Genomic DNA, 20383 nt, shown 5'->3' with positions numbered 1-20383 from the left:
TACCTTAAATAGATTCCGTAATTTTGAGGCTGTTACAAACCTAAGAATGGACAGAGTTTCATTCCCCCACCCCCCACGCACACACACACCGCACACTCTTAGTTTTTCTTTAGGAAAGAGTGTGGGGGAGATAAACCAGAAGGGGTTATTTTAGCAGCAAGGTCTCCGATTTCTAGCTGTGCCTCCCCGTCCTCTAGGTCTGTTTTGCCACCTGTAAAACAAGGGGGATAGGACTAGGAATTAGAGCTGTCATCCAACCCCGCCACAGAATAGCATTCGCACAGAATTTTGTGCACAGTTGCAGGAAGCTCAGGGGTTCTCGAAGCTAAACGATAGACAGTGGAATGTCAGCTGCTGGCTTGGACCCTCTCTGGCCAGTCCACACCTCATCCCAGGAAAAGGGGACATAAGAGGAGACAGAGGCTGCCGTGGAACCCAGGTCTCCCCTAGGTGTCTAGGCTTCAGCTGCAAGTTTCTGCCACCCATCGGCTGTGTCTCCTTAGGGAAGACCCTTCCCTTCTCTTGGCAGGTTTCTCAGCAGGTTTTAACGCGAAATCTCAGTAGTCTTGCTACGCTTACACACTGGCGAAGGCAAGAAGCTCACCCCAGGATCATCTCGGGGATATAGACCCACCTTTCTGTCTCTTCCCTGCCCCGGTTGTTCCCCAACCCCCCACACCCAACCCACCCCAGGGTTAGCCCTGGGGAGCAGGTTGGGCCAGAGTGGAAAGTCCTAGACTTTCTAGATGCGGCGGAGAAATGTTTAAGGGATTTGCGCACTCAAGCTGCGGGGTAAATGGCCTGCGGACTGATTTATGGCGCGTTACTGCGCGACGCGATTCCCCAAGACAGCGAGAATATTTTACACCGCGCTAATATAAACAGGCGGCCGGCCGGGTCCTTTTTATGGAGTTCCTGTAATTACCCGGGCCCTGACAGGTCCTTGATTTACGGCCCTATTTAGATAAGGGGTCCGGTGCGGGGATTGCTGGTGGCGTCAAGGTCACGGAACGCAGCGGGAGACGGTTTTGCGGTAGGCGCCGCCGCGCGGGCTCTTCCAGGCCTGCCAGTCCCGGGGGTGGGAGTGAGGGGAGGAGCAGGGCGGGCCGGAGAAGGACACCCAGGCTTCTGAGGCTTGAGTACAGCCGGTCCACTGCACGGATGAGAGAACTGAGTCCTGGAGGAGGCGGAAACTACACCGCCAAACACTTCAGCAAATGAAATGCGGGTGGGTGAGATCCGGAATTGGAATTCAGGACTCTGGCAACATTATCCCCCACCTGGCGATGTTCGGTGTCCCCCATCTCTAGCCTCCCTCCTGACAGTGGAGTTCTGGAGGGTCGGTGGGGAAAGACGGGGACTCGATGCGGTCAGAAAAGGGAGCCGTCAGCTCAGAACAGAGCCCTGCGAGGGGATGGTGGATGACCTCCCTCACCCGGGCTATGTAGTGACGCGGTAACTTACTTTCCCTGTGGAATTAATATTGTATTCCTAAAAACAGAGCCATTTATCCAGGTTTACTATCAGGTGCTAGGAGCTTCACCTATATAATTTCGCTTAATCTTACACCAGCCCTCTGAGGTGGGTATAACCGCACCCCAGTTTACAGAGGATGCGAAGTTTCACACCGGGACGGGATGAATGCCCATGCGGAGTTTCAGTCCGGGTGGGCGGGCACGATTCTCCAGCAAGACTCGCTTAAACGCTCCTTTAATACACATTTTTAACCTCTGTGTGCTTAAGATCCCGTATGGATCTTAAGAAATGAGGATTCTCGCACGACCTCACTAGCATAATTGGAGAAAGAAGCGAGCATTTAAAAATGCTGGAAGTGCTAGACCTCCTGAAGACGCTATCGGAGCGAGCACTGCAGGATGCGGAAGGGAGGTGAGGTGGGGGGAATATGAGACTGGCGGATAGACGTCCCACCCCACCCCTGAGTCCCTGACTCCCGCTCCTTTGGTCTGTGGTTGTGGGGGGTGGGGTGGGATAGAGTCCTTTCGTTAGCGGAGCCCCAAAGCCAAGAGCTAGGTCCGAGAGCCCCCAGAGAGGAATTAGAGCCGGGGTCCGGGAAACAGCCCAGAGCTGGAAATTTCCCTCTTCCAGACTATCAGTCCTATCCCCCTTTTCTGAAAATGAGGAAACAGGCTCAGAGAAGGAAAGGAACACAGTAAGGTTCCTCAGGCTCATCTCTTGCCTCTCAGTTTAGAAAAATGTCAGCTAAACTCCTGGGTCCCAGACCTCGCGAACCATAGAGCCTGGGAAAGGGAGACAGAATACCTTTACCCCGTCCCCACTGTTGATCCACACGCACCTAAGCCAGGTTGGCCTTCAAAGCCCATTGGGGTCTCCCAGAAGGTGGGTCTGAAGCCTAGGGGCCACCGGCCATCTCCCTGACACCCATTCCGCTGGGTGCTGCAGAGTCTGAGCCCCAGTGGTCCCCAAGGGCTGTGGTCCTGGATCCGGAGCCACTCTGCTTGGACCTCTTGACTCTAGGCGGAGAGCAGCACTTTCTAGGGCCCAGGTGATTACACATACCCTGCTCTTTAACAACCCAGAGGGGACTGCCAGGAGATCTGGGGACCCTTCAAGACATCTCATGAGACTGGCCATCATTCAGTACTGATAATGCATTCCCTACCACACTAACCAGGCTGGATATTTGGAGAGTATTCAAATCACCCTGAGTGACCTATGTAACCTTGGAAAATGCTCAGGACACATGAGGGTGGGTGCTGGAGCTGGGAGTGTGTGGGTCACTGTGTGTACCTACCTATCACGGGGCGGGGGGGTGGGGGGCTGTGATAATGTGCATGCTGTTGTTCAACTTCACCTCCACGGCTTGTGACTGTGACTGTGCGGGTATGACAGAAAGGATGTCAACTGATCTCAGTGTTTGGAATTTGTGTGCCTGTGTGTAATGGACGAACATGTGAAAACTTCTTTTTCTGAGTGCTTGTGCATATATAGTAGTAATTGTGACTGTGTACCTGTGTGTGTGAGAACTGAGAATGCATGAAATGTGTGATGGGGTTTTCAGAAGTTTGTGTTATAAATACTGTATACAGTAAGAAATACAGAAAGAAACGGATACAAACTGGTTGGGCCTGTACACAAGTGTGACAGTAAGAGTATATGTCAAGCCCTTCAGCTGTGCTATTTGTGTGGAGTTTATGTGTCTCTGCTGTAATGGTGTCTGGAAGTGTGCCTGCATAGAGGGTTGGGAGTGGCCCAGAGCTGTCACACATCCGAAGCTAGATGCACACCCCATGGGTGACGAAGAGATAACATGTAAAATCCTAGGAATGCACGAAAATTGAAATGCTGTTGTGTGTCGCATGGGTGTAAATAGGTTACCGAGATAATATGCATATTTTGTGGCGTCTGCAAGGAATGCCTAGACTTTGGTCTATGCTGGTGATTTTTTGTGAGGCTGCGTGTGTCTATATGTACATGTGTAACGGTGGTCCTGAGAGATCGTGCTGGACTAGGACCACAGCTGGGTGTGTATCGACTGAGCTCCTTCACAGAGTCATTACTGTCTCTACCCTCACACCCGCACTCCCGAGCGCCTTCAGGCCGGGGAGGCGCGGGACTCCGCAGAGCCGCGGCTCAACTGGGCGCGGGGGTGCTCCCTCCCTGCGAGCCTCCGGCTCCGCGCTCGGCCCAACCCCAGCGCTGCTGGCGCCAGGCGCCCAGGAGAGCGGCGGGTTTCCAGCCGCCTCAGGCAGGAAACAAGGACCTCCCTCCCCCATGCACCTCCAGGGCCCACAGCCCTGCCGAGCTCCCACAAGTGGAACCGGCTCTGGACAAAGCTTTTTCCTCTTTTCCCCCTGCACTGTCCCCATTCCGTCTGTACAGAAGAAAAATACAGTGTATCCACTGGCTACCCGAGCCCAAGGAAAATCGTTCATTTCCGGGCCTCACTTTTCCCATCTGTGCAATGAGCTAGTTGACCTTTCTCCCTCTACCTTTGGGTTGCTAAGTGTGCAATGCACATAGCAGGGGTCAGTACAAATATTTACTGTACACGCAAATACTTGTTGAAAAAATGGATGAAGAAGTAAATCTGACGTCTAAAAAGAGCAGACATGTATTTCTCTTCTCCTCTCGCCTTCCCCTCCACGTTGTTTTTGAGAGAAGGGTACACTCCCTCTACCCCACCTAGGGAAGGGGCTTGGCTGGGAAAGGCTGGTGAGGCTGGAGGCGCCCAGGTATGAGGACATCAGCTGGGAAGCTTCCCATCAGGGAGATAAAACAGAGAACTTCAGCTGCAAGCGCCGTCACCCTGAAATTCCCAAGTCCCAGTTGCAGCCCAGAGAAAGGCCCCTGGGGACAAAATTCGACGAGCGGAAGAGCCCTAGTCAGGAGGTAAAATCGCGAAGGTGCGGCCAGAACCGTGTCTCTACGCCAGTGGGTAGTAAGTTTCTCCCACGCCGTGAGCCCCGCGGAGAGTGTGGAGGTGGTGGTCTCCTCGGTGTACATTCACCGCCAAACGCTGATTTCTTGCAGTGTGAGCTTTGGCGCCGAGAATCGAACGCCAAAACTGCGGTGGCCTGCATGCAGCGGCCCAACGTAGCTGCGCTCTGGGCCCTCCGTTCGAGTTCGGCGGAGAGGAGGCTGCCCCTCGGTCAGCCGGCCGGTCTTTGGACCAGATCAGGCGCCCCGAGGCCAGAAGAGTGATCTCAAGCTCTGGAGCCCGGAACAAACTAGTAAATGCCTGTGGGCTCGGAGCCCTCCTCTTCCTACTTGCCACCCATCTCCTTCCACCTCCTGTCCCCGACCTCTACTCGGGTGGGTGGCCGCCTGCGCTGTAGATACAAGACTTGACCAAAGTTGGCGGATGCTCTGCCAGCTGCAGGGCCTGCTGCAGTGTGGCCAGATGAGCCGGCGACTAAGGACTGGGGCGGCTTAGGGGAGAACCTTAGGGGCCTATCCTGCTCCAGCATCCCGATCCATTTTCTGGCTCTGAGGCCAAGTAGAGCAGATGGAGCTCAGGATTGGGAACCTCTGGAATTCTTATTTAGGATTCTGGAAGGTCTAGAAATGAGAACCTTTCTTTTTTTCGGCGCCTCAGTTTCCCTATCTGTAAAATCTAGGTAAAGGCCTTTTTGCTCCATGATTCCTTTCCTGGGGCACACGGGGAGGGGGTGGCAGACGGCGACCTGGGCATTGACAGGCCTGTGCCTCAATCACGAAGCCCCAACTCAGGAACTGGGGACGGGGGAAGGGGGGAGAAAGGGGGAGGGGCGGAGACGGGGCGCCTCCCCGTCCCCTCACGCGGCTAGAGTCGAGTGGCAGAGCCTAAAACCAGGGACGGCCATCCCCCTTTCCTCCTCCCCGCCCCCCTGCCATTGGCTCCGGGGAGAGGTTGACATCAAAGCCCCGGCCTTATATAAGCCAGACCCTGAAGGGGAGGCCGCAGAAGGGTTAAACTGGTCTCTCTGCATCCTCGTCCTCGCCTGCGACCGAAGCAGGCAAGAAGACGGCGGGCTGTGCGTGTCATCTTCAACCTTATCCCAGAATCTCTCAAAGCCGGTGCCTACCAGAGCGCCGCCCCAGAGCCCACGGGTGGCCCCGGCAGTCTCTGGGGCGCATGGGGCGGCGCTAATCGGGCTGGCGGCGCAGGCCAGGGGCCGCTCCAACATGAACCTCGTGGGCAGCTACGCACATCATCACCACCATCACCACCATCACCATCCGCACCCCGCGCACCCCATGCTCCACGAGCCCTTCCTCTTCGGCCCTGCCTCGCGCTGTCACCAAGAGCGGCCCTACTTCCAGAGCTGGCTGCTGAGCCCCGCTGACGCCGCCCCGGACTTCCCCGCCGGCGGGCCACCGCCCGCAGCCGCGGCAGCCGCCGCCTCCTATGGTCCAGACGCCAGGCCCGGCCAGAGCCCCGGGCGGCTGGAGGCGCTCGGCGGCCGCCTGGGCCGGCGGAAAGGCTCAGGACCCAAGAAGGAGCGGAGACGCACAGAGAGCATTAACAGCGCGTTCGCTGAGCTGCGCGAGTGCATCCCCAACGTGCCGGCGGACACCAAGCTCTCCAAGATCAAGACTCTGCGCCTGGCCACCAGCTACATCGCCTACCTGATGGACGTGTTGGCCAAGGACGCACAGGCTGGCGACCCCGAGGCCTTCAAGGCCGAACTGAAGAAGGCGGATGGCGGCCGCGAGAGCAAGCGAAAAAGAGAGCTGGTAAGTCCGGGGGACCTGCGTGCTCTAGCCAAGGGCGCGGGCGTGGTGAGCACCCGCAGGCCGAATACGCAGTGCAAGGAGTCTGCCTTGCCCTGCGTGAGATTTTGAGAGGCTGTGGGGAGTTCTGAGACGGTCGAACTGTGGGATTGTTTGCGTGGAGGGAGGCAGATTCATGTTTGAATTCATTTGTAATGCGGATAGTGTTTGTAAGACTGAATTTAGACGGAACCTCATCCTTTTCGGACAGGATCATAGGGTCCCTTTTGAGAATCCGTTGGAAGCTTCAGACCCCGAGAAAATGCACACACCATATATTTCACTTACATTTTCGAGGGGTCCTGATTCATCCCTGGGTTCTCCTGGAAGCCAGGTTAAGAATGCTGTAGGAGTTTGTTACTTACATTTGCCTGAATGTGAATTTATGCATATAGACTCAGCTGTTGTTTTCAAAAGATCTTTGCTGGAGAGGCTGGTCTATTTTCATCATTGCACATAGGGAAACTGAGGCCCAGAGCTGGACAGGATGTGGAGGCCACCTACCCAAGGGGTTGTTTACTTCGGTAGAAAAAGTCAGTTTATTCTCTGTCCAGAGGACGTTTCCCTGCTCCCCACTCCCCCCAACTGGTTCCTCAGTCACCTTGATGACTTCTTTTTGGCTTTGGAGATCCCAGTCCCTACTAGGCCTTTCTGGATTCTCTCCAGTGACAATTTCTGGAGGTTGGTTTCAGTGGCCCAGGGCTCTGGGGCCTCTGAAGACAGTGATTCCCAGCCTGGGGAGCCCAACTAGTTTCTCTAGATTGTTGCACTGGGGACCACCACGCGTTGTAGTTGACTAGAGAGCCCCCCTGGGTTTTCTCTGACCTGCAGGAGCAGTGCTAATCTAGGGAAGTCACTTCGGGAGACTGGGAAAGACCATGGTCAGCGAATCTCTAAACCACTGCCTTGGGCTGGAAGAGATGCAGGCCCAGGGATCGGGATGCCTGGTTGGAAGTAGTTATTGGGCGTATCCCCACCCCCGGCATATAGCTGATTTTTTCAAGTAGCCGGGAAAGGGGATCCTAGGCCAGACCGACTTCCTCCCTCATTCGAGGAGACTTCTGAGCGCCCAGAGCCTGTTGGAGGGACCCGGCCCGGTATCCATGCTCAGGCGCTAAAGGAGAAAAGCCGGTGGATGTGTCGCCGGTGCAGGTCCGCGAGCGAGGAAACTGTTGATTTTCACCCCTCCCATTGCAAACCCTGAAGTCCCCCTTCGGCGCCATAAAGCCAAACCTACGAGCAACAGTTTCAACAGCCGCAGCAAATTCTCAATACCAACCCCCCAGAAGCTGCCCAGCCTATCCGGGTCCCCCGGGAACTCGGCGTATAAAGGCAAATTTATGAGCCTGTTTGCCTATTTTGCAAACAAAAATTCGTCACTTATTTAAAGGCTCCCAGTTACTGCTCCCAACACCTTTCACCCCACCCCTACTTTTATTCTACGCCTGGGTGAGCGGAGCAGAAACATTTAAACCTGTCTCTCTCGCCCCCTTTCTTGTGTGTGTCCTCTGGCAGCAGCAGCACGAAGGCTTTCCTCCTGCCCTGGGCCCAGGCGAGAAGAGGATTAAAGGGCGCACAGGCTGGCCGCAGCAAGTCTGGGCGCTGGAGTTAAACCAGTGAGCCGAGGCCTGCGCCGAGGATCCCGCCACAGCTGCCCGACGCAGAGCCCCGGGAGGAAAGAAGGCGGAGGCCAGTGCCCGGCTCTGGATGCCAGGGTCTTATGGGAGCATCCCGCCTAGCCTCCGCTGCGTGCTGGCAGGTCGCCGGCTGCAACTACACACTTCAATCGCACGTGCAATGTCATTTGAAATTGTTTTTAATACATGAAGAGAAAGAGAAATATATATATATATATATAAAACCATCCCCACCCCTACGGCAACCGAGAGGGCGGCTCTTGGCTGCACGATTCGAGAAGGAAGGACTGCGGGACCCAAGCACGCTAAGACGTAACCTTCCAACCCTTCTGGGGCGAAATCAGGACCCCTAAACGCCTTCCCCATTACACTATCTGCCTTTCGTTCTCGCGCCCCTCTCGGCTTCGCGTCAAAACCCTCCGCGCGAACGCGCGTTCTCTCCTCCCTAATTAAAATGCAATAAGAGGAATCAATAGTTTTCTGCCAGGGAAAGAGAACCAAACCAGGAAGAAGAAAGGGCTGCCTTTGTTGTTTTTCCTCAAACAGTGATGTTTTTATTGTATTTTATTTTTTGTCACTGCACTTCCTACTTAGTTCAAGGAAAACGGCTCTTTCCTTCCTTATTCCATTCTTTCTTGTCTTTTCTTCCTTTCCCTTCCTTCCTTCCTTCCTTTGTAAATAAAAACTTTTCCCTATGTTGAAAAGTTTTTATGTATTTAAACTACCTACCATGCCTGCTCTGCTCAGGTGTTTGTTAATTCCCCCCATCCCCACTCTTTTTCTACCTCAAATCTATATGACCACTCACCGTCCCCTCCTTTTGCCAAAGCAGTATCTATGCTCTTGACTAATAAAACATTTTTTGAAATCAGCAGAAGCCTGTGTGATATATTGGCAGCTATCCCCGGTCTGCTCCATCGTTTCTGCTAGTTGGAGAACCTCCTGTTCCTACTACTACTTCTTCTTTTTTTTGATAAATGTCGAACCAAACTGCAAATTAAATCAAGGGCAGGGGGAGATAAAGAATTTACTCCTGGTATAAAAAGCAAAGTTCTCCTTAGAAGATGATGGGGATACATGATAGCTATAATGAACCTAAAGAAGGGAAACCTGGAAATGAATTAGACCCAGAGATGACAGGCTAGGATTTCTGTGGGCCAGCATGTGGGCCTGTCTGTGGATGGGTGTTGCACATCGGTGTCTGCCATCGGCGGTCTGGAGCAAGTGGGAAGGGGGCCCGTCACACAAACGGAAGGCTACACAAGGGCAGGGTAGCTCGGAAGAGGGGAATGCCCTCCGGAATATGTTCACTTATGTGAAATTATGAACCTACAATAATAGTTTGTGCCTTGGTGCAAGAACTCACATGGAGCCCCGTGGCTGAGGTGGGGCCGACAAACGGCTGTGGAACACAGACCCAGCGCACTGTAAGGACTCGGCAAGACGGAGCAGCTATGATCTTAGACGTGAGGGAAGGAAGTTTGTGAGTGCTCATGGTCAAAGTGAGGCATTTCTCCCGAGCAACAACGCACTCAACAAGTATTTGTGCAAGTATATGGATTTGTGCAAAAGGATGGGGTAAGGGGCGTGGTGGCTAATTCGCACACTTCGGGTCCTTGGAGGAGAGCAGCGGTTTTTGAGCCTCCACGTGTGCATCCATGGCTAGGTGTGAGGGTGAAAATAAAAGTGGCTGCGCTTGTCAAGGCTCGGATGCGTGCTGGGATGAACTGGGGCGGGCAAATGCTGGCGTTTCTGTCCCTGAATAATAGTGTACAGACAACCAGTTTGGTTTGTGCCAACTGTATGCGAGGCTCTATACTAAGCGCTTTTGTATCTCACGATCGCCGGAGGGAACGCATACTCTGCAGTGAGGGCAGGTCTCCGGCGCGCTCTGCGAGCCAGGCGCCAGGACGGGCGCCCGTGCGCGGGTCTCTCCGCGCTTTCCCGCTCCACATCCGGAGCTGGAGGCCGGAGCTTGGGGCCTAGAAAGGAAACTCAGGCAGCGCCGGGGCCAGGCGTGTCCCAGGCGCCTCGTACCCGCATCGGGGTGAATATGGGGCCCCATTAGTTTGAGCTGTAAACACCCGTGGCAGGGCTGAGCGGCCACGGGGGCCTTTCCGGACGCGAAGGAGTTAATAAAAGGTGTTTTATGGGCGCGAGGAAACGGCGGCGGAGGTGTGAGCTTCTCTTTACTCTGACTCCCCTACTTTTTTCTTTATTCCCTTTCGCCACCCGCCGCCAGATCAAACGGGCCGGCGATTTAACTAGGGCAACACCTCGCGGTAATGAGCTGTGCGGCCCTGGTACCCGGCCTGAGGCCCCAAGGCCCCTCGGGGAGGAGCAGGAAAGAAAAATCGAGCTTTCTTTTTTTCATTTTCTTTCCGAGAGCTGTGAAGCGCCTTAGAAATCCAGGCACGCACAGGGAAACTGGGACTCGGGGAGCAAGCCACTGGAGGTGCCCCGGCACGAAGGAGACGTTTTCTGGATTTGAACCCAGAACTCCAGTTGAGTTTACCGACCATCCGCTCGCTATACACAGAGCACCCGCCCGCGACTATTTTTAGCACCATGAAGTATCCCAGGCACGGGAAGAATGCGAACCCGGTCCTGCTTTCTTGAAGCCCCGGCCAGTGAAAGGAGAGCGGGGTACCGAGGGGTACCGACCGCGGCAGCCTGCTCTGAAAACCCCATCCCGCCGGGCGCAAACCCTCTTGGAAAAGACAGCTGGGAACCTCACATTCGGTCCCAGCCACGTCTGATCCTGATCTCAGATCTGGCACCCGGGAGCTGAGACACGGGGCCAGCCAGTGCCCACTGAGGGAGTCACTGGGATGTCCCCAGGACTTAACTCCATCGCTAGAACGCTCGAGCCACATTTCCAGTCTTCACTCCCAGCTGTAAAAGCAGAGGTCCCTGGGCAGAGCAGAGTTGCTCCGGGTTTCAGGAACCAGTTTTCGCCGATGGCTCTAGACCTTCTTCACCAGGGGTCCAGACCTTCTTCCTGCACCGGGCTCTCAACCCTCTCCTCCGTCATTAGCTCCATCTCCATGGAGTAGCTTTGGAGCCTGCCTTTTACTTTCTCATTCTCTCCCAGGGTTCAACGCCTTTTCTGGGAAACCTACCTCCACCTGGCTGTGACAGATGGTATCATTATTAATTTGAATTAAGGACATCACTTTTTTTTTTTTTTTAACGGGGAGTGGAGTATAATCACTAACTTCAAAGTAAATTCCAGGAGTTTGCTGTAAGAAAATACTGATGTTATAAAGCTTTAAGCACAGAACTAGTCTACTAAAGAATGAAATCTATAGTAGGGATCTAAAGATTTTCTAAAGATCTAAAGGGATCTCCAAAGTTGTTATAATTACACAACTGGTTAAATAAATCCATCAGTGGGTTACTACTCAGCCCCTAAGAAAAAAATATAATTGATACAGAGATTGTTCCTGATATAAATGAGGGAAAATAAAACCTTCTCAGTTTACTGAAGACTGTCAGTAGCGACCTGCTTTACATAAAAATAAATACATAAATATCATTCATGGAGAAAATGTGGAAAACTGTACACCAAAACATTTATACCTCTACCTCTGAATTGTAGGAATAAGGATAATTTTGATGTTTCCTCCTGTTTAGCCATATGTATATATGTATTTTTATACAATGAATAAGTATTATTTTTGCAATAAAAAGCTGAAATTTCCTTCTGATTTCTCCTGTGGCCAGTGTACTTTCAGTACACTGTTTATTCAACGTACATTAATTGAGCATCCACCTTGTGCTTGGCACTGTGGGTATAAATAACAAATGAGAATCCTAATAATCATCACCAATTAACATACAATAGTAAATATCTGTCTTGAAGGGCTCATTATTCCTTCCACACAGTAAATGTAGTTTTTTTATTGAAAAAGAAAAAAGTTGTCAAATTTTATTAAGGACATTATTTAAGCCCTTAGCATGTATTATTTCATTTAAGCCTTAAGAGGATTGTATGAGGTTAATACTCAGGCAGGTGAGGCTTAGAGAGGTGAAGAACTTTGTTCAAGGTCACATGGTAAAAGGCAGGCTGGGCTTGGATCAAAGGGCAGGTCTGGCTGCCTCTGGGGACTTGGGTTTCCCCCACATCCTGGAGCACCTCCAGGGAGTGTGTGTGTGTGTGTGTGTGTGTGTGTGTACAAACAAATACAGCCTCTCTTGGTCTAATCTTCTTTGGTCTCCAAAATGAGAAAGAAAGAAGGGGGTTTGTAAAGGGATCTAGATTCTAACTCTAGTCTTCCCCTGGAATCCTCCTCCTCTGTTCCAACTCAGAATGGATCCCATCTATAAAATGAGGAAGGGGTGGGCTCCTTGACCTCTAGCTTCTTTCCTAACTGTAACACTGATTCTAGGAATCTACATTCTGCTGGTGAAAAACACCATGTTATTCTTTGCTCCAGCCTTTGATGTTTGTATAGTACATTCACCTTTCCTCAGTATTTTTCATTTCTATTTCATTTCTACTAGACAAAAATGTCTAGTAAGGACATCTTTGTCCTTACTAGAAGGGAGAAGGGAGAAGGGCAGGAATTATGCTCGCCTGGGTGGAAGGAGAAAGGAAGACTCTGAGAGCGACAAGGCCAGCTCGGGGTCACATAGCAGTCAAAGACTGAGCTGGCATTAGCTGGCAGTCAGCAGGCCCAGGTCTCTGCTGGAAAAGGCTCTGGATCTTTCTCTTCGAGCAACCAGCTTAAGTGAAGTGAAGTGAAATTGCTCAGTCGTGTCCGACTCTTTGTGACCCCATGGACTGTAGTCTACCAGGCTCCTCCGTCTATGGGATCTTCCAGGCAAGAATACTAGAGTGGGTTGCCATTTCCTTCTCCAGGAGATCTTCCCGACCCAGGGACTGAACCCTGGTCTCTCACATTGTAGGCAGACGCTTTACCATTTGAGCCAATAGGGAAGTCCTAAATCTTCATAAAAGAAATGAAACTAAAAAATCAGCCAGTCTCATTTTTTAAATGAAAAGTGACTGCTAAGAAAAAATACACAGGCTCTAAAGTGTCTGAAATCAGCCTCCTGATTTAAACCTAATTTGTTTGAAAAAAAAAATTTTTTTTTCAACCAAGGGAGTTTTTACAGCTGAGCTCTCCCAAACCCATAAAAAACAAGGTTTATATGGGAAATAGTGAAAGACTCTTAACTATAATACACAGCGTCTAATGTAAGCAGACATAGACACTATATAAAGCTCCTACAAATGTTATTAAAACAAACAGAAATGCACATTTATCCCCACAGAATGGACAACGGAAGGCATCGGACTTTCGAAGCCATCCAGAAATCTTATGTTTCCTGAAACGTTCAAGCACCCCATCACACTGGGACCTCAAAGATCTTTATACACCATCCAAACATTTCTGTCATTTTATAGAAGGGGAAACTGAGGCCTGCAGAGAGGAGAGACTTGCCCAAGATTACCTGGGGAGTTGTACTCTTCTTTCCCCCTTGTCTACTTAACCCCACTCTTTCCAGGACGGGGCATAGAATCCGATAGTGCCCATGAGACTCTGCACAAGTTACTGAACACTTCTGAGCCTCAGTTTCCTCATATACAAAATGTCCCAACTTCCTGGGGCTTGTGAGGTTCAAATGAGATAAAGTGTGCAGAGCACTTAGTGTTGTGTCCATGGCAGAGCTATTTTTATTATTTTATTTAATCCTTGCAATAGCCTTGTGAGGCATTGAGCATTTATTTTGGTTTGCTTGTTTTGGAAAGATTGGCACAGAGATTGCAGCGACCTGCCCACAGGCACATAGCTAGTGAATAGAGTCCTGGTTCAAAGCCCTTATATCCCGCATCATTAAGACAAACCAAGGGGCAGGCAGGCTGAGGCAGCTGAGTTTCTGAAACTGTCTAAGGCAGCACTAAGTGGCATAGTGCTCTTAATGTAAGAATATAGTAGTATATTTCTCTTATGCAAGTCACCAAAGGGAGCCATGTATGTAATTACAATTTTTCTAGTAGCCACATTAAAAAATAAAGGGAAACAGGTGAATTTATTATTGAATTAAAATATGTATATTAAATATATATAATATATTGGGTTGGCCAAAAAAATTTGTTCTGGTTTTTCCATAAGAACTTTTTGGCCAATGTAATATTTAATATTAAATTTGATATATGTATTTAACTCAATATGCCTAGAATATAATATCAACATGTAGCTAACATAAAATTATTATTGAGATATTTTACATATTCTTTCCAGACTGATTGAAAGTGGGGTGTGTTTTACACAGGTTAAAGCACATCTCAGTTTGGACAAAGTTTTAAGCATTCAAAAGCCAGCAAACATGGCTAGTGTCTACCATTTGGACAGTGCAGACCTAATAGATCGTGTAGCAGGAGTATTAAATACAGAGCTTTAGTTAATCATATCGATAAGTAGCCACCATTTACTAAGCACTTCCTGTGTACCCAACAGCAGTGCTCAACCTACATGGACTCACTTACTTGTCCCAACAACAACAGAGGGTAGTTTATGGTCACATGACTTATACAGGGCAGGTAGACCCAGTACCATGTCTCCCAAACCTGCAGTTTTGGCCACTGAGTTCCATGATTTTCAGGGACAGATGCAGGGGTGTAGGTTGGGCTATGAGATGTAGAGAGTCTTCTAGAATGTCCTGCTGGTGGTGGAAACTTGTTCCATATCCAAGTCTCCCACGAGTCAGGTGACTTCGGACCAATCATCTGCTAGGGCTCCAGTCCTCTAATCTCTAAGATGGGCTAACAATACCTTTCCTCACCCCACTGAATTCTTGTCAGGCAAAGGAGGGGGAAAGGTCTTTGATAGTGTTTTGAAACAGAGAATACAGCATGAGAGACCAGGCAGGTATCAACAGGGAGGTTGGGATTGGCCCGAGGGCCTGTACTCACAGCCAGATGAACTGGTTAGATGAGCTGTGTGGCAATGTACAGGTTTCTTAACCTCTCTGAGACTTCTGTAAAAAGGAAAGCAGAATAGCTTGCAGCGACATTGCCAAGATCCAGTAATGATTAAATAACCAATGGGAAGCTCTCAGGCTGGCCCAGAGTAGGAAGTGATAAACCTGAGCTATTGTTCCTGCTGCTATTGTAGCAGCTGGGGATTGGGCTTCAGGGCCTGGTGAGGAAACAGCAGGGAATGGCAGGGAAGCTGAGCCAGCTCTGGCTCAGGGTAGGATTCTGGCAGTCTCAGGTTACGTGTGGGAGGTGTTCAGGGGAGAGTGAGAACAGTTAGCATGGTGGAAAAAGCAATACACCCAGCAGTGAAGAGTTCAGCCTGCTGTGTGAACTTGGGCACTTCCTTGCTCCCACTGGACCTTGGTATCATCTGTAAAATGAAGGGTTAGGACCAGAGAACTAAGTCCCTTTCTGCTCTGACTGTCCAGATTTTTGCTTTGATATGAATCAAGGCGTTTGCCAAACACAGCAGCTTATGAAGGGCACAGAAAATAGCCCTGAGCCTTCCCCAGTGGCCTGGGGTTGCCACTGACTAAGGGGAAGGCGCCACCTGGTGGCAAGTTCAGTGTATAGCATTAGTCAAATTCCCCTTAGCAGTGGCAACCCACTCCAGAATTCTTGCCTGGAAAACTCATGGAGAGGAGCTGGTGGGCTACAGTTCATAGGGTCGCAGAGTGTGACATGACGGAGTGACTTCACTTCCACTCTCAAACAGTGATCCCAGAGTCCCAGGGCACACTTTTTCTAACTTCCTTTGGAAGCTGAGGAGAGAAGAGAGGGGACCCAGAAAGTTCACAGAGTTAGGAGTCCTGGGCATGAGGTTAACTCCTGCGGGATGTTGTTGTCATTGTTGTTCAGTCACTTCCAACTCTTTGCAACCCCATGGACTGCAGCATGCCAGGCTCTTCTGTCCTCCACTATCTCCTGAATTTGCTCAGATTTGTGTGCATTGGCTTCCCTGATAGCTCAGTTGGTAAAGAATCCGCCTGCAATGCAGGAGACCCCAGTTCAATTCCTGGGTCAGGAAAATCCACTGGAGAAGGGATAGGCTACCCACTCCAGTATTCTTGGGCTTTCCTTGTGGCTCAGCTGGTAAAGAATCCGCCTGCAATGTGGGAGACCTGGATTCAATCCCTGGGTTGGGAAGATCTCCTGGAGAAGGGAAAGGCTACCCATTCCAGTATGTTGGCCTGGAGAATTCCATGGACTGTATAAGTCCATGGGGTTGCAGAGTCGGACACGACTAAGTGACTTTCACTCACATGTCCATTGAGTCTATCCAGCCATCCTATCCTCTGTTGCCTCCTTCTCCTTTTGCATGCAATCTTTCCTAGCATCAGGGTATTTTCCAGTGAGTCAGCTCTTCACATCAGGTGGCCAAAGTACTGGAGCTTCAGCCTCAGCATCAGTCCTTCCAGTGAATATTCAGGATTGATCTCCTTGCAGTCGAAGGGATTCTCAAGAGTCTTCTCCAGCACCACAATTCGAAAGCATCCAACAAAGGACATTAGGGTTTTGCAATCCAAATCCTCTAAAGGCACCTTAGGTCAGGGATCTGTATTTTCCTACTATGTGGAGTGTACGATGCATCCCATATATATATATATATGTTTTTTTTTCCTTCTGTTTCTTTGGATGGGAGCTACTGAACAAAACATAATCTTCTGTTGGTAACAGCATCCTTCTGTCACTATTGCTCTGGGCTAACAGAATGCAGGGGGCTGTTTCCCCTTAAACACTCTAGACTATTGGGATCCTGAGTTTTTCTAACAGCTCTTGAGCCTCAGTTACCATCTGAAAACTAGGGATGGTAACAGCTTCTCTGCAGGTTTCTGTGAGGATAATGACTGTGAACTTAAGTGTTCTAGCCCTGTGTCCAGCACCTAGTAGGTGTTTAACAAATAAATGCTACCATTGCTACAGGTCATCCTGACCACTTTTCTTTTTTCATGTTCAGTTTTGGAAACATTCCTAGATAGAAACAGGAATAGTATGCATTTGAAGATGATATGAGCAACCACAAAGAAAATACCCTTATCATTGGAGATGGCAGGGCCTCCTTGGACTGTGGGCTCAGACAAGTTTCAGTTTCACCTAGTTGAGCTAAACCCTGGCAGGCAAGCTGAGCTCTCTTAGACCTCATTCTTCCCGGCGGTGCTGAGCTTCATCACATGATTTCATTTCAGGCAGTTGCTTGCTGACATAGCCTGAGTCTGACCCCTGCCCCTCGGCGGCACTGGCTCTCCTTGGGGCCCTCTGACTCCTGCCGCCCCGTGTCTCGTGAGGAGGATGCTCAGAGGGGTATGGGTGGGCACGGGTATGCTGCCTCTGCTCCCTTAGCAGAGTCCAGCCTTGCTGGTGGCCGTGCGCTCTCAGGAAGTCTCATTAGCCACCTTGGCTGAATTAAGCTCATCACACTTTGTAAGTTTCACTGGCTTCTCCAAGACCTCAGCGCTCATTACACCCGGCTCCTTCATCAGAACTCGGGAGGCTCCAAGGCTTCCTCACAGATCCTAGGATATCAGCAGTGGAAGGACTGCTTTCCACCCCTGTCAGGGTGTGAACTCTGAAATTCCCAGCTCCTGGAGGGCAGAGTCCATTTCCAGATTCCCCCTGGCTCCCGGTAGACACACAAGCATCTTCTTGATCACATTTCCGTGTTTAATGAAAGCAGGTTTGGTGACTCCAGAGTACAAGCTCCTCAGTCCAGCGTGTGAGGGTTTCTGTACTGGACTGGACTTGCCCTCACTCCTGTCTCCTGTCTTCCATTTCCCTCAAGGGCCTACAGAGGAGCCTTTTTTCCAGGAAGCCCCCTTGATTTTCAGAAAGCCCTTTCCTTCCTGACCTTTCCCCTTTTCTCTGAATCATAGATACAGCAGGCTACACATGGAGTTGGTAGATGTTTTGATATGCCTACAGATATGCCCATAGTCACAAATTCAGGAATGTGTGTGTATACATACACACATACACACACATGCAGTGTATACAGTCTGAATCTCTCTGTATTCACAGGGAGATGGCTCCAGATCTCCAAAGATACCAAAATTCATGGATGCTCAGGTCCCTTATATGAAACGGCATGGTACGGTTGGCCCTTTGTAACCTCGATTTGGAACTTGTGGATATGGAGGGCCAACTGTATACATACGATATATAAATATGCACACCCGCCCACACATATATATTCATATAATATGCATACATAGATATACATATCTGCTATTTCTAAACTGATAGGAACAGCCTTCTATGTCATTACATATTTCACAATGGTGACATAAGTGTAATACTGTTAAAATCAGTCCCCTATTATTTGACATATTTGAGAGTTCTTCACTGTTCTAAACAATGCTTCCACAAAATACTAGCTTAACCAGTTAGCAGGCAGCCAGGCACACTGGACTCGGGTCAGACAGACCTGTGTTTGACTTATCCCCACCTACCACTCTCTGCTGACCTGGGACAAACCGTTTCACCTTTCTAAATTTCTGTTTCCTTATCTATCAAATAGAACAATAGAACGTAAAGAGCTTAATATTGGGCCTGGCAGATAGTAAGTGCTCAGGCCAGAAACTGCAGCAATCTGGGAGACAGAGGAGGACTCACTGTCCCCCTGACCAGTGTCATTCTGTACACTGCTGTTTTGTAGCGTGTGACAAAGACCCTCAGAGGTAACAGGTGGCACCCTCTGCAGCAGTTAAGTGCTGCTTAATTTAAGAATGTATTACTGCTTCTGTTTTCATTTCTCTTACTGTTTTCCACAGGTTTTAGGACGATGAAACACCCCACTCCAGTACTTTTGCCTAGAAAATCCTATGGATGGAGGAGCCTGGTAGGCGCAGTCCATGGGGTCATTAGAGTCGGATACAACTGAGCGACTTCTCTTTCACTTTTCACTTTCATGCACTGGAGAAGGAAATGGCAACCCGCTCCAGTGTTCTTGCCTTGAGAATCCCAGGGATGGGGGAGCCTGGTGGGCTGCCGTCTCTGGGGTCACACAGAGTTGGACACAACTGAAGCGACATAGCAGCAGGAGCAGCAGCAACAAACCATACAAAGGGAGAGTAAATGCATTTGAGAGCACTTAAAAAAAAAACCTGCTTTGCTATTTTACAATTTTGGTGAAAATGATTCATGCTCATTCTAAATAATTTAGACAACACCAAGAAAGCACAAAGAAGAAAATAAAATTCCAGATCCCAGTAACCAGGATGGAGCATGGTTGGCACGTTGGCTGTGGTCTTCTTTTCCTTGCTAGCCCTGTGGTTCCCCAGGGCAAGCCAGGGCCAGCATCTGCTTTTTAATGTCTGTTGACCTTCAGCAGATTGACTCGTTAACAGAGGTGTGCTCCAGCTCTGTCCCTCTCAGCCAACCTCTGACAGTTTCATTAACCCCATTAAATCATGCAGGTGCCATTACACCTCCTGGGCTTGTTAATCTCTGTTCAGCTCTGGTAAGTTAAAACCTGGCTGGAAAGTTGGATGTGCCTTGTTAACCTCCATTAAACCCTATTAAATTTCCTAACTAGAGTCTGAGTGACTTCGAGGAATCCCTCATTAAAGTGGAGTGAGTCCAGTTGATCAGGACAAGGCGAACTGTTGCAGCTGCACAGCTGCATAATGTGGTGCTCCTGAGCCCTTTGGTGGTGGAGCTGACAAGTGTCCCTCGGCTGGACAATCCTTGGACTCACTCCAAGGAGTGTCTCCAGCTCTTGTTGTTAGTTGGACAGTTCCTAGACCTCTCTGAGCCTGTGTTTCCTTCTGTATAAACTGGAGTTAATAACAGTTCCTACTTGGTATGACTGTAGTGAGACTGGATATACCAATGCATGTAAAATTAGTATCAGGTTGTCTGGTATGTACACTGCCTGCGTGTGTGCTCAGTCACTTCAGTCGTGTCTGACTCTTTGTGAAGCTATAGACTGTAGCCCTCCAGGCTCCTGTCCATGGGATTTCCCAGGCAAGACACTGGAGTGGGTTGCCATTTCCTTCTCCAGGAGAAATTCCCGACCCAGGGATTGAACCCACATCTCCTCTGTCTCCTGCATTGCAGGTGGGTTCTTTACCTTCTGAGTCACCTGGGAAGCCCCGCACACTGCACTCAATGGCTATTATTATGTCTGGATGTAGAAGATACTTACAGACTAAAAAACTGTTAAGTAAATGGAAGATTCAATTCCAGACATTTTTTGTGTCTTCCTACATGCCAGGCACTGTGGATTATTTTCATTCTGTTTTTCGTTTTTTCTCCAGAGGGAAGAGCATCTATTCCAATGATTCATTTTCAAAGTGTCTTCGCTGTGCACGTCACTGCATTTGCTCAGCTCTGACCTTTCTGAGCTGCTTGAGGCTGATGGTAGCTTCTTTGCCTTCCTGGGCCTTAGGCGGTTGGACTCAGGGCCATCTGCATCTGGATGCACAAATTCCCCAGGGGATTTTTCCTGGGCTGCCCTGGCAAAGAGTTTCATTAAGTAGGTCTTACTGGAAATTTCTAACCAGTATTCCTGATGAATTTGAAGTTG

At 49.9% G+C, this 20383-nt stretch overlaps 1 protein-coding gene and 1 long non-coding RNA gene across 3 annotated transcripts in view; one reads left to right on the top strand and one right to left on the bottom strand.

The window, feature by feature from the left end:
* The window catches only part of LOC147369732 (uncharacterized), an 80603-nt gene extending 65722 nt beyond the window's left edge, over window positions 1–14881 (bottom strand). The window contains exon 1 of the long non-coding RNA XR_015167833.1: window positions 14794–14881. This is a non-coding gene — a long non-coding RNA (uncharacterized LOC147369732). The remainder of the gene's footprint in view (window positions 1–14793) is intronic.
* HAND1 (heart and neural crest derivatives expressed 1) lies at window positions 5119–8745 on the top strand. 2 transcript variants are annotated; one of them, XM_086412573.1, is made up of 2 exons: window positions 5119–6198; window positions 7753–8002. In XM_086412573.1, the coding sequence occupies exons 1-2, from the start codon at window positions 5119–5121 to the stop codon at window positions 7852–7854; spliced, it is 1182 nt and encodes a 393-aa protein (XP_086268699.1). In that variant the 3' UTR covers window positions 7855–8002. The 2 variants fall into 2 exon arrangements, with proteins under 2 accessions (XP_086268699.1, XP_086268700.1); XM_086412574.1 differs by having other exon boundaries at window positions 5428–6198; window positions 7750–8745.
* Window positions 14882–20383: the final 5502 nt, after the last annotated feature.

This window comes from Bos grunniens, chromosome 7 (assembly GCF_055505025.1).
Source record: "Bos grunniens cultivar Pamir isolate PY7600 chromosome 7, Bosgru_T2T1.0, whole genome shotgun sequence".
Taxonomy (NCBI): Eukaryota; Metazoa; Chordata; class Mammalia; order Artiodactyla; family Bovidae; genus Bos; species Bos grunniens.
This window is presented reverse-complemented; position numbering and strand designations above follow the sequence as displayed.